At 45.0% G+C, this 14,298-nt stretch overlaps 1 protein-coding gene across 3 annotated transcripts in view; it reads left to right on the plus strand.

The window, feature by feature from the left end:
• SEMA6A (semaphorin 6A) overlaps positions 1 to 14,298 on the plus strand; it is a 132,128-nt gene that overhangs the window by 85,166 nt on the left and 32,664 nt on the right. For all 3 annotated transcript variants that reach the window (XM_019469593.2, XM_019469594.2, XM_019469595.2), the window contains exons 7-13: positions 544 to 634; positions 4,056 to 4,175; positions 4,853 to 4,941; positions 5,821 to 6,038; positions 10,058 to 10,189; positions 12,399 to 12,554; positions 14,042 to 14,218. In XM_019469593.2, coding sequence (XP_019325138.2) covers positions 544 to 634; positions 4,056 to 4,175; positions 4,853 to 4,941; positions 5,821 to 6,038; positions 10,058 to 10,189; positions 12,399 to 12,554; positions 14,042 to 14,218 — 983 coding nt within the window. The remainder of the gene's footprint in view (positions 1 to 543; positions 635 to 4,055; positions 4,176 to 4,852; positions 4,942 to 5,820; positions 6,039 to 10,057; positions 10,190 to 12,398; positions 12,555 to 14,041; positions 14,219 to 14,298) is intronic.

Consider the following 14,298-nt stretch of genomic DNA (forward strand, 5'->3'; position numbering starts at 1 on the left):
GCCACCTGAGCTCTGCTTGCATTGGTGTTTTTGCTCCTTTGCTGATGCCACACTGTCCTGCAAGCTAACCAGAGCGGGATTCCAGCATCTTCTGCTGGGATTTAACCAAAGGGGCAGGATTCCTCAGGCAAAACAAAACCAAAGACAAATCATTCTCTATAGAGTTCATGACTCAACAGATCATTCAGAGGCAGCGAGGGAGGAAGGGAGGAAGTTTTCCCAGTGATTGCCTTAAACATTCCTTTTCCAAGGAAAAGACACTTGTTTCTAGGCCATTCCAAAAGGATACGGAAACCTATTTACTACAATGGTTAAGAGTCAAGCAAACATGACTCTCAGACTCTCCAAGCTAGAGAACCTTCATCAAGTGAGGTAATCTCTCTAAACCTCAGTTTCCTCATCTGAAACCAACAGACTTATCTCAGAAGGCATTTCAGGATTATCTGCACTTAGGCATATGAATTAAAGCACACATGATGTGCTTTATGCCATGACTACTGTTGGTTGTTGTTGTTCCTAATTAAGTCCTATTATTTCATTTAGATGGATACTCTGGAACCTTTCGGGGATGAATTCAGTGGAATGGCCAGATGCCCTTATGATGCCAAACATGCCAATGTTGCCCTGTTTGCAGGTAAACCACCTGGTTCCTTCTCATTGCATTTGCTCTCACGGGCCTGTCACCGCGAATCTGCTCTGGAGGATTCGCAGAGTCACAGTTGTGTTTCGATTCTCTGGTGAATACTGTAATTAAGAACGCCTTCTTCCATTTGAAATTCATGTGGAAACTGTACTTTTGCTTCGTGAAATGAGTGTCTGCCACTCTTACCCGTGCTTTTGTGCCTTCAGAGAAGGATAACTTTGCTTCAGCTTTGCACAGAGTGTGCAACATTGGCCGCTAGGGCATGTTCAGGTTCAAATAATAAAAGATCCCACCTCAGACCAGCAGTGTGGATTGATCTTTCAAGGTAGGATCGACTTTGGGGGTGGGATGATTCAACAGCCTGGTGACATCATCCAGGACACAGGGCCTTTTCACTTCTGTGCTCTCGAAATCTCAATTCTTTCTCTGAGAGAGACCAGCCGCCCTCACAGTCGGGGACTGCTGTCCCCAGTTATGGCTACAACACATATGGCTATGTGTTCCTGTCCACATATAGAAAGGGAAAGGAAGGAGACAAGGTAGAGCCTCAGGTAGATCTCCAAGCAGTGAGGCTACATGCCCCCAAGTTTCCAGCAAACATCGCAAATGTCATTGACCGGATTAGGGTACCTGCTCATTGGTGATGGAAAGATAATAGGGCAGCGGAAGATGCTGATTAGCTTAGGGTGATACACATTCCTCGTCCTCTCCCCTTCCTTCCCCTGCGAAGGATCTAAAGCAGCAGCAAATAAGCCATCATCTCCAGATTGGGATTCTCGAGTGTGTGTGTGTTTTAATTAGGAATTTATTTAGGAATTCATTGCCAGCTGTGTGGAGGTGGGTGTAGCTCCGAGAAGTGTTGGTATAATAGTGATTGTTATAGCACGTAATAAAGCGGTTAGCTATAATTTCCATCACCACAGCTAAAAACTGGCATATCCGTGCCCTGAGGAACTTCAGGGCTCTGATGATGAAACAAGATTAGCTCTTCGAACCTCTTCCTCAGTGTCCTGCATTTGGGGGCCTGAATCTACGGTCACGGACTGGAGAAACAGCCTGTGTCAGGAAGGAAGGGTTCCTCGGGTTCGCCCCCCAAAGTTCGGGCACAGTGTTAGCGGGAGGGGGCGCAGTACAAAACACAAAGCCTTGTGAACCTGTCAGTCGACAGGCCAGGAGCAAGACCCGTGCGGAGAGTGCTTCAGTGGATTCTCAAGTAACTTCAGCTGCAGCACCTTTCTGACCCTTGAGCCTGCCGGCACCATGGAGGATGTGGGCTACAGTGGGAAATTTAACTGTCACCGAAGAGAGGACTTGTAGCCTGAGATAGAAAGGGGACGGGGTCAGAGTATCGGCTAAGGCCACCAACCTTCCAGCAGTTACGCAGAGCGTGCCCCAGGAGATGACACTGTGAGAGCCCCTCTTCCTCCCCCTATAGGTACACTTGGACAGGTTTTCAATGGACTGTTTGAAATCCCATAAAAGCTCAGCCCTTATTAATAGAAGATCCTTGTTGGCAGCTGAATGGTTGTCATGCTAACACGAGGGGCAGAACACTGCTCTGTTTTAGAAATAAAAGTACTGGTGAGATACCCAGTGATGAATGTAGAACAAAACGCATAACCAAAGAGGCACATGGGTGGCTCAGTGGGGTGTGTCCGACTCTTGATTTCAGCTCATCATGATCGGGGTCATGGGATCGAGCCCCCACTGGAACCCACACTGAGCGTGGAGCCTGCTTAAGATTCATTCTCTCTCTCCCCGCTCTCCCTCTGCCCCTCTCCCCCCACTCACACGTGCTCTAAAGTTAAAAAAAAAAAAAAGAGAGAGAGAGAAAAGGTGTAATGGAAAGTGGATGGGAGGAAAATCCACACACACTGCCCTCCCACTGCCCACCAGCACCCGGCATATGTGCATGACCCGGAGCCATGATTGTTTAAGACAAGCTGTGATTTTTGTAGATCTGTTAATCAACAGAGAGGTTTGCCATCTGTGGTTCAAATCTAACCAGTCAATCTTCACTGATAAATGGTTGTCAATAATGAAGATGTCAAGACAGCTCCAAGTTGAACCTGAGTAAATTTCAGTTTAGATCAAAAGCAGACATCAAGACCTCTGCTTAGATATGTCCGGATAAACTTTTCTAAAAAAAAAAAAAAAATTACACTTAATGGAACTACAGTGTATATAAGCCACTCTGACATACAACTCAACATAGGTAACCACTAAAAACGAACCAAGGAAATGGGGTGCCTGGGTGGGTCAGTTGGTTAAGTATCTGACTTCAGCTCAGGTCATGCTCTCACAGTTCGTGGGTTTGAGCCCCGTGCAGGGCTCTGTGCTGACAGTGCAAAGTCTGGAGCCTGCTTCAGATTCGGTGTCTCCCTCTCTCTCTGACCCTCCCCCACTCACAGTCTCTCTCCCTCTCTCTCTCTCCCTCTCTCTCTCTCTCTCTCTCTCAAAAATAAATAAATGTTTAAAAATTTTCAAAAAATGAACCAAGGAACTAATTTCTATTTTTGAACATAATTACTGTTTGTTTCACATACTGCATAGATTTTACTATTCTAGAAGGACCCATTTGATTACTTGTGTGCAGGATGTTTACTAATCCAGAAAAAGAGCCCAAAGTGGTAGGGATTAATCTTCAACTTTCTTCATCCTCTTTTGCCTTAAATATACCCTAAAGCACATACCCCAAAAAAGCATGAATTCTCAAAGGCCAGATTCAACTTGGTATCAGGACCCTTCCCCTTTTCTCCTTGCTTTGGTCTCTTGAGTGTGAGAACATTTTCAGTTCATGACTCTGAAATACTGAAGCAAATATCTCTTATTTCAGCTAGACTGGCAGGGCTCAGTGGCTCTCATGAATGAAGTGACTCTCATGATCTAAGGAGCCATTCAGTCAGCATTTTTTTTTTTTGCTTATGAACCCCCTGACTCCCCTCACCTGCCCAGGCGAAGGACTCTATCACTTCTGCACAAACTTAAAATTTCTGATGATACAATCAGCTTCTGTCTTTCCCTGGGCTCCCATCTAATCCAGTTTGCCATGGTGTGGTGGCAGTAGCAGTGTCCAGGGGGCCTTGGCCTTGAGATTTCGGTCAAGGTCCATCTAATCAGGTGAAGCAAACAACATTTTTCATTTACCCCGTTCCCTGAGCTGCTGCTGCTGCTGCTGCTGCTTAGAAATTGCCATGCAATTTAAAAATGAAAAATGTTTCATCTCTCAAGATCCTAATTTACAATGGTTAGGAATGTGGGCCAAGTATTTTCCCAGCGACTCTTGGATGTTCCCCAGTTGTCCTATCTCATTTGCCTGATGTAGGAAAGCAATCTGGGGGATGTCTCTATTATTCCCCCACGCCCAGTGTAGTGCCCCAACCCCGTTCACCTCTTTTCTTTCTCTCCTAAGATGGAAAACTATACTCAGCCACAGTGACTGACTTCCTTGCCATTGATGCGGTCATTTACCGGAGTCTGGGAGACAGCCCAACCCTACGGACCGTCAAGCATGATTCCAAATGGCTGAAAGGTGAACCAACAATTAAGAGAGGGGTGGGGACTCATATCTTGAGGGAGATTTAGAGTCTGGACAGACCAGACTGGAGTTTCATTTTGGTAATAGCTTCTGACAGACAGGAAGGTGGAAATGGCATCTTTTGCCCCAAATGATTTATTTACTTCCCCCTTCTCATTTCCCATGAGTTTCTGGAGTATTAACACAACTACCAATGCAACTACAATAGAACACACCACATTCATCTTCCCTGCCTCAAGCGCTCGTTTCAGAGTCTAACATGAAAAGAACTGAACACTCCATTCATGGAAGGGAACAGGGATCAGAGGTGGTGGGGAGCAGGGAAAACGCTATTCCCAACCCGGCATGAGTCAGGGTTCACGAGGAGATGCGTACAAAAAATCCTTTCTGTAATAGGAGCATTCGTTGTGGAAAATAAAATTACAGACATATGAAAATTCATTTATTCTTCATTGTTAATTGCAACCACTTCTGAAAGATAGAATTTTGTAGGCTCGAATGCCTTCTGAAATAACCAGCGCTTGCTGGTGTGGTCATGAGAAATGGTTCGTGTTAACCCAATGTCTAATGGCCCTACACTTTTAATTAATACCATGTCTTTGGTCGCAGCTGATTGAAGTTCTTTTAACTCTGTGTGACATGTCCCCAATTAAAGTGCCATGTGTCCACAGAACCGTACTTTGTCCAAGCAGTGGATTATGGAGACTACATCTACTTCTTCTTCAGGGAAATAGCAGTGGAGTACAACACCATGGGAAAGGTAAGAGGCGTGGATGACTCCCCTGGCCCCGTGTTGTTCTGGATGACCTTGATATAAGAACCATAAATCTAATCGCAAGGTCATCGCTTTGAGAAGACTCGGCCAAAGTTTGGTGGATGTGAAACGCTGTTCTGCCTCAGAGCCCTGTAAGCTTTTCCAGACCAGTCCCAGATTGCAGGGAACCTCTTAAATATTTCTACTGAAAATGTAATCCACAGATGTCTATCTGGGTGATTTCACACTGAGTTTCACGTATCTTGAGATGTGGTTTCCTTCCAGGTAAACTCATTGTTGTTTTTGTTTTTGTTTTCTTTTTAACTCAGTTGTTCCACAGAGAGTAGATAACCAGTATCTTTAAGCAAAAGGAGAGCCCTGATCGTCTTTTACTGCAAAAAGCAACAGAACACTTACGGGATGTCCACTTCAGTTATTTTTACCGGAGAGTAGGTCAAGGTCACTAAGTTGGAGGGCACAGACTCAGTGCCAGGGTGGCCTGCAGGGTTACAGGAATTCAGAGTATGAGATTCAGGGCCCAGAGACAGCCAGTGAGGATGGCAGAGATGCTGCATACAGAGTGTGCTTTTGTTTGAGGAAATAAAAAGCTAAGCAGTCTGTATGGAAATGAGTTTATCTGGCTGGGAGCTGATCCCCTGAAGGATTTATGGTTCTGTATTAAATGCCACAGCCTTATCTTTCAAAACATGCTGTTCCAATGAGTCCCCCCCCCCCCCCGCCCTTTTTTTTGCTACTAATTTTAGAAACATGGGATTAAATTAAGCACCGTGTTGTTGTTGCTTCTGTTTTCTAAGAAAGGCAAATTCTACTAACATCTTGAGAAGTGAGTGCATTTCATCTTTCCTGTGTGTTTTTCCTCTGCAGGTAGTTTTTCCAAGAGTGGCTCAGGTTTGTAAGAACGACATGGGAGGGTCCCAAAGAGTCCTGGAAAAACAGTGGACGTCTTTCCTTAAGGCTCGCCTGAACTGCTCAGTTCCCGGAGACTCTCATTTTTATTTTAACATACTCCAGGCAGTCACAGATGTGATTCGTATTAATGGCCGTGATGTTGTCCTGGCAACCTTTTCCACACCTTACAACAGGTAACCATGCCCTTGCTCTGCTGACCTAATCCGTCCTTCCCAGCTTCCCTTGCCCCTAGGGGTTCTCTCCTAATGCACAAGATTCACAACTGATGCAAAAATTGATGCTTAAGTGCTCCGTTTTCATCAAATTAATAGTCAGTTAGAAGCAATATTAACTTAGGATTTTAGGGGAAGTAATTAAATAAATTATAACAATATCTTCTATTTATATGCCTGGCATACAAACACTTCTTACGTGTTATTTCAAAATCTCTCCAGTAATAATGGAAACTGAATACCGTTGCCCTCTTTTTACACTTGAAGAAACTAAACTCAATTATATTACCTGGTCCAAGTCAGGAGTCGAAAGAGGCAGCTTTAGAACTCAAGAATGTTTCTCCTCCCGCTTCCCTCTTCGAGTTCATCTAACGTTCTGTTTGACTTTTACTATTTCTATGACTGGATCGGTAACTTTTAAAGCCAAAACACTGAAAATTTACTTAAATGCTACAGAGTGAAATTTAGGGTTCAGACAAGTCCATCTCTCATCCCCCCACAAGGGACCCTGGTTATTATCCTGTCGGAGGAACCTGGACCCCAACCACCAGGGACTCCGGGGGGCTTGAGTGAGGACTTGGAAGTCATCAAACACGGTGCCTAGAAATATTGAACATCAGCTTATTCGTTCCTATATTTGTGTTTATTTACGCTGAGACTTTGAGTAATCAAATGATGCACTAAAAAGTGTTCCTGGGGCAGCAGAAATGTGTGGAGATTAAAAAACAGGAGGAAGAAAGGCATGAGATTCTCTGGTACTGAGCTCTCCTGAACTTTAGAGTCCTGGCACTGCTGCGTAAAAATGATTGTGACTGGTGGGCATGGACATAAAATCTGAGAATACATGGTTTCATTCTGGATTATACTTTTTGTTACACTTGTTATTCTGGATGAGACTTTTAAGAACCTGATATGAGTCTAGATGACAGATAAATGCATGATGAGACTGGAGGGTGGCATACAGGAAGAAATGTGTAAGAACTAGGGAGAGTCCAAAACAGAGCATGCCGGAAGATGCTCTGATGTTCCTCAGTTAAAAAGAGGGCAAGAGTCAAGAACTCTCCACTGAATACGTACAAATATGAATCCATGCTGCAAAAAAAGTATTCAGTTCAATTTAAGTAAGTCTTAACCATCCACGATGGTTTTAGACTTGAGAAACAGAAAAGATACAAAAATTTAGGCTGTAACTATTCATACTTCGGAATCCCCGTAGCTAGGATTGTTTAAAAAGAATACTGTCTTGGTACTCAGGAATACAGGGGCTGGTAGAATTTGAGCGTGTTTCTAGTTTGTTTGGCCAGGGGGCCGAGGTGGGTGTCAAGGGTGCACTGGGTAATTACAATACAGTAGTAGATTCTCATGTATTAGAGAAACTCTGTGTAAGGGATTTTCTTAAAAGGCCCCTAGGAGTGGCTCAGTAGGTTGAGCAACGAACTTGGGCTCAGGTCATGGTCTCACACTCCATGAGTTTGAGCCCCGCGTTGGGCTCTGTGCTGACAGCTCAGAGCCTGGAGCCTACTTTGGATTCTGTGTCTCCCTCTCTCTCTGCCCCTCCCTGTCATGCGCTGTCTCTCTCTGCCTCTCAAAAATAAAGAAAACTAATAAAAAAAAATTTTTAAAGGCCCCTAGGAAACACCCAATTAATACATGCCTATGCAGCCTCAGAAACAGTATTCAGAAAAATCAGAAACTGACAAAAATATACATACCCGTTTTCATCTGCAAATTAGAGTTGTAGTGGTTCTGGTTTTAGTGGTTCTGGTTTCATCCATTTCCACCCCGTCTTCCACACATGCAAACTTGGTCATGAAGGCCTCTTCCAAGTCTTTGAGGTGCTCCTCCTTACCAATGGGAAAAAGCCCACGTTCCCCAGCAGAGCACACAGCCCCCCCCCAGCCCCCCAGTGGTCAAGCCCGTCTTCTCCTTCAGCTCCACGGCCTCACGGGCTGAAGCTAAGAGGTAGTTCCTGGATGTGCCAAGCCTATACCTGCCCTGCTCCCAGCCAGGTCTGCCAGTCCATCCAGTGTATATCAGCTGAGAGCCTATGTTATTTATTGGGCATTTACTGTTGGATTCTGTCAATATATATGCTGAAGGAACAGAAGGCAGGAAGAAAGGAATGAAGGAAAGATGAACAGAAAGAGGGAGGGAGAAAAGGCAGGAACGGAAAAGAAAGGATTTCACAAGCAATTCTAACCATGGGCAGATTATCAAACCCTAGGGTATCCTTAGTTATTATGAGGTGCCTCATAAAATACTTCAATATTTATCCTGTTTGTCATAATATTTATTTATTTATTTATTTATTTATTTATTTATTTAGAGAGTGACAGAGTGAGTGGGGGAGGGCCAGAGAGAGAGGGAAAGAGAGAATCCCAACCAGGCTCCACAATGTCAGTGCAGAGCCCCATCCCATGCGGGGCTTGATATCACAAAATGCGAGATCATGACCTGAGCCGAAACCATGAGTCGGACGCTTAACCGAGTGAGCCACCCAGGCACCCCTATATGTCATAATATTTAAAGTAAATATGTGAACTTTTTAGGAAAGGGAGATGTGAAGAGAGTCTTACCAAATTAAATACATAAGGCTAGGGCTGTGACATCAAAAACAATGGGGATCACAGTCTTATCTATTCAATTCTGTGCACGATGTATACATATTCCACATACTTTAAAATCCATCCTGCTACTTTGTCTTACATAAGCTTTCTAATCCTCTCCCTAATTCTTGCTTTATTAGTAATACTTCAGTAATTGTGTTATGAAATTAAAGATGGCATAAAATTCTCCTAATCGTGTAAGAAGTGATTTCCAAAACCTTCAACATTTGCAAAATCAAGACTAAATCGTTCTCTCTGCCCTGGATGATGTTCCCACAATACAAAGCACCCATGTCTTGCCCAGGATGTTCCTGCCTATGCAGTGCCCCACTACCTGAAGCCCTGATTAAAACTCTTGGCCAGCTGGTGCCTGAAATTCTTTTGATCAAAATCAAGGAACAGCCATACTTCAAAACAAACATGGGTTCAGGGCGCCTGGATGGCTGAGTCTGTCAAGCACCCAACTCTTGTTTTCAGCTCAGGTCATGATCTCGTGGTTCCTGAGACGGAGCCCCACATTGGGCTCTGTGCTGAGAGTGTGGAGCCTGCTTGGGATTCTCTCTCTCCCTCTCTCTCTCTCTCTCTGCCCATGCCCTACTTACACGTTCATGCTCTCCCTCTAGCTCTCTCTCGCAATACATAAGCTTTAAAAAAAGGGGGTGGGGGTTCAAAGAGTTTTACCAAGATTAATGAATAATTCATGCCTTCTCTCCATTGATTAAAAAAAAATCCCAATTCTTTTCAGGAGTAGCAAGGAAGGAGGCAATTATAGGTAGAGATTACCGCCATTATTATTATTTAGCACTTAATAGAGCACTTTATTTGCAAAATGTTCATGCTTTAGAGACTTAAATTGCTTACTCTCATGCAAATAAATAGGAAGTAAAAATTGAAACCAACAGTGACTAACATAAAATAAGCATGTTTTCCCCACACATACGTTCTCACTGTCCTTGGCTGGAGAAACCAAATTCATAGAAGCAATATGTGGACAACGCACCAATATTAGAGATGAAAAATGTTTTCCAAAGATTTTCTCTTTGGGTTAGTGACTTGAAAATTCCGGGAATTCATGAACCTTCTAAACTACCAGTTCCAAGCAAATATGGTTCCCAAGGCCATACAAACATGTAGGGGTCTTTTTTCTCTCTGAGTTTGCTGCAACCAGTCCTTTCTTTAAGGCCACGGATGCAAATGTGATTCAGAGAAACATTCGTTTTGTATACTGGGATCCTTTACATTCACAGTGATCAGGGTGTGAACTTTAAATTCCAACCGCCAGTAACAGGGAAGTTGCTCTGTAGTAAGTATGTTTTCCAAGCTGCACGCGTTAACTGTTGTAAGAGGAACACTGTATGAAATGTTCTGTTACAGCATCCCTGGGTCTGCAGTTTGTGCCTATGACATGCTTGACATCGCCAATGTGTTCACTGGGAGGTTCAAAGAACAGAAGTCTCCAGATTCCACTTGGACACCAGTTCCTGATGAAAGAGTGCCCAAACCCAGGTACGTGTAAATATTTATACGACTGTTTTGAACTGCAAGAAATGGGCAGCTTGGTCCCAGACAATGAACATCTTAAGAACTGCCCACCAGCGCCTTCCATGCTGGCCATGGCAATACAACTACCAGAGCAACAGAAAGATCTATCAGGCCATTTGCCTTCATCCCCTTAACCCATTCAAAACAATGACACTCTAGTCTTTTGCTTAACCTCTACCTCTGTGGCTTATCCAAGGTCATCCTAGGCTGATGGGAAGCATCTGGCCCGGCCAGCCCCACTGGCGTGTGGCTGAGGAAACTGAGGCTCAGAGAGTTAGAGAGTGTATTGTGCAAGTTCACAGACCTGCGTGGATCATTTGCACTATTCCACCCTTCTTCCCTTCCCTTCCACACAGACCCATGTCTCTGCACTCTAATAAAATGCAGACTATAAATGGTGATCCCTGGAGTTTGTGACCAGGCTGGATGGGAGCTCAGTCCAGGACTCCAGGGCAACAGCGGGTAGGGACCAGTGAGTGCCCTGTGTTATCAGGTTTTCCCTGGTCTACCAGGTTCTAATCTGTTTTGGATCCAGACACAGCGCATATCCCTCCACCGAAACATGCCCCCAAATCGCTTTTGTGGGGAACATGTTGTCCCGAGACCACACGGAGACCTCCTGGTCCTATGTAACCTCCATCAAATCTTCACACTAAATCAGCTAATTCATTCTCTCCCACCCAGACAGGATGAAACTCCACCCCCCCAACCCCATGCCTGCCCTCATCATGTGGCACACGCTTCAAACTTTCATTACAACATTTGGCATCTAAGTTCCATAGAAACATCCCGTGCATCTGGCTTCCTCCATGGAATTGGTGTGCCTCTGCAAAGAAGCCCAATATCTAAACCTTTTGGTTTCCAACTCTCTCCTCCAACCTCCAATCACCACCCCCACCACACACACACACACACACACACACACACAAAGTAGCCCACTTCATCCAATCGAGCGGACTCAGATAACATGAACCACTAAACCCAGGGGAGAAACCTCTGAGGTTCATGCATCTTCATCACCTGAATTATCCGGGGTGTGTATATACTGTTACCCACGGAGAGCAGACTAGGTGCAGAAAGCACACTCTGGCAACCTCAGAAAGATTCGCTAAGTCCCTGCCTGGCATTGTGTAGCTACTTTCTAGATAAGCAGGAAGGGGAGCTAAGTTTGAGGAATGACGGTTCAGAGAGTCCTTAAATAACAGGGTCTCCTCGGTGCATAGAGACGGCGACAGCCAGCCATCACCAGGATACATAAACTCTGATTTTCTACCGGTGGCAATGTGTTTCTCCCCGCCCTTCCACGTGCTTTCTCCCTCCTCTTGCCGACATCAGGATGGTCTCGTGGAGCTGGCTTGGTCGGTGCCACAAAAGAGCATGCGCATGAGGCCAGATCACGCCAGTGTTGTCAGGGTCTAGTTTTACTCTCTGGAACCCATAGGCAGAGCAGGGCTGTGGACAAGGGCTGTGGTCGCTGTTTCCCTGACCTGACTTTACTAAGTTGTCCCCTGACTCCCGAGACCACAGAGTTTCTTGTAGCAATGAATTTCCACTGTCATTGCTCAAAGATAAAGAAATGACCTTTCAGGAGACAATCTTCGGTGTAACTGGCTTTTCATATACCTGCCCAACTCAAACAAAAAATGAAAACAGTAAAAACAAAACCCACCCGTTCTCTGACCCCCAGGTAATGAGAGAGGGTGAGGTGGAGCCTTGCTGGTATATACTGCTGCCTGGCGGCTTTATGAATGCCTTTGTTTTTGACATTTGTGGAAGCGTCAGCTAATTCTCTCTTTGTGTGGAACAAATGCCTCAAGAACTTCCAGCAGGGTTTTAGGACAGGTAGAGCAGTCTCTGGCACAGGTGCAAAGCACATACTTCCTCACTTGTTTTAAGCTCCCATCACTGTTTATGAGGTTTGTTTGTGCTTCTGGGGGGAAGCCAAGCTGCCCCCAGCTGATGCTGAACTGCCCTGGCTGGAGCTTCTCTATGGAATGAGGAGGCGGCAGGCAGAAAATCCAAGCATATTTTTTTGGTGGCATTCTGCATTGTTCAACTTCCTCTTCTCAGCCTACGGTACATTCTCCTGCGTGCCAGATGCTTAGGGAAGCAGTTCGTTCAAAGAATTTGCCATAAGGCACGAAATAAGCTCCCTCCCTTTGTCTCTTTTTAGGCCAGGTTGCTGCGCTGGCTCATCGTCCTTAGAAAAATATGCAACCTCTAATGAGTTTCCTGATGATACCCTGAACTTCATCAAAACGCACCCACTCATGGATGAGGCTGTGCCTTCCGTCATCAACAGGCCATGGTTCCTGAGGACGATGGTCAGGTGGGTGTCAAGCAAATCATGTCCTAAGTGGATCTTTCCCTACTCTGTCCCATGCTCATAAAACCTATCAGTGGATCATGATCTGAAATGCCACAAACATCTTCTGTTATCCTGGGCATTGATTCAGCTGTGAAAGGCTGGCCAGTTGGGTGCCTGCCACAAAACCCCCATAACCACATTCCCAGTGGGTAGAGTTTTGATATTTTCAGGCTAACTGGACACATGCCAGCGATTAGATGTAACGAAAATATCTCCTTCCAGGTTAGCCTATTCTGTGCAAAAGCAGAGAAGCAGTGAAGGAGAACCAGTCAATGGCTGTGGATACCTGTTTGGTTGGACATGGTTGCAAAACATGCTCCAGATTCCATCGGAGTATTGCCCCTGGGTTGTTAGCTGTCAGGCCAGGGATGAACGGCACACTTGGACAAGAATGATGGTGTGAGGGATTCATACTGCACCATTTGTAACCTCAAGTGGTGGCCAGAAGAGAGGGGATAGTTGACTAGAAATCTGTGATAGCGTTAAATTCTCCTTCTTGTAATTTAGACCTGATTTCCGAATGATCCAGCATGATTTCCCAAGTACCACCCTGCAGTGGCAGTCATCAAACAAAATGTCATTCAACCCTACCACCGTTTTTACTTTAAGTAGGCTCCATGCCCAACGTGAGGCTCAAACTCATGACCTTGAGATCAAGAGTCGTGCACCCAACTGGCTGAGCCAGCCAGGGGTCCCACCACCATTTTTAAACAGTGATTTTACTGAAAGATATTAGAGTATTACAATGGCTCTTGCCCATAAAATGAAAACTGTGGTATATAACTTGCAGGAGGGTTCATGTTTTCTGGTTTCTGCCATGGTGCTTGACACAAATCAGTATCCGTGGCATGGTGAACAGCTGAGAGGTACCAGAGAAAGATGATGCCCTTTACCTTTGGCTTTAAGTGGACCTGGTTTGGCTTGTACATCCTCATATCAATTAATGGTATCATCAGCACCCTACCTGCCCATCCTTCAGAACTGTCAGCCCCTCTACACACACTTGGAAAGCTTTCCAGTCTGACATTTCGTTGACAAGGCTTTGCACCTCCAAGGAAGAGTATGGAAAACTGGTAGCCGTGCTCTTCTCTTCCATGTTAACTGAAATGTTAAATGAGTTCCATTATCATTTCTTCCCCTCTTCACGGGACACATCAGCCTTTCCCTGGTGCTCATGGAAGAGATAATTGCTGAGTGGTTTCAGATGGTTGGGCTGTCTCTTTGCTCTGTAACTTGGCCTCCGCAAATGCATACCTCCTTCCTCCCCTTGGAGCCACACTAATGCTCCACATATGGAAAGGACCAGAACAGCTTGAGAACATTATCTATATGCATACATTTTTCTTGAGGTCATTACTAGAAAGCGAAGTCACAACTGTTTGAAGTGGAAAAGGGGACCCCTGAATGACAGACCAACAAAGATAAAAACTGTGATCCTGTCATCTTAGATACCGCCTGACCAAAATTGCAGTGGACAGTGCTGCTGGGCCCTATCAGAATCACACTGTGGTTTTCCTGGGATCAGAGAAGGGGATCATCTTGAAGTTCTTGGCCAGGATAGGAAACAGTGGTTTCCTAAATGACAGCCTTTTCCTGGAGGAGATGAGCGTTTACAACCCTGAAAAGTACGTAGACTGTTGGGCTCTTTCTTAGTCATTCTTTGTCACTGTGATCCTTTTCATTCAAAGGAAAATCTGAGAAGAGC

This window comes from Panthera pardus, unplaced genomic scaffold (genome assembly GCF_024362965.1).
Source record: "Panthera pardus isolate Hobbes unplaced genomic scaffold, ASM2436296v1 HiC_scaffold_2, whole genome shotgun sequence".
Lineage (NCBI taxonomy): Eukaryota > Metazoa > Chordata > Mammalia > Carnivora > Felidae > Panthera > Panthera pardus.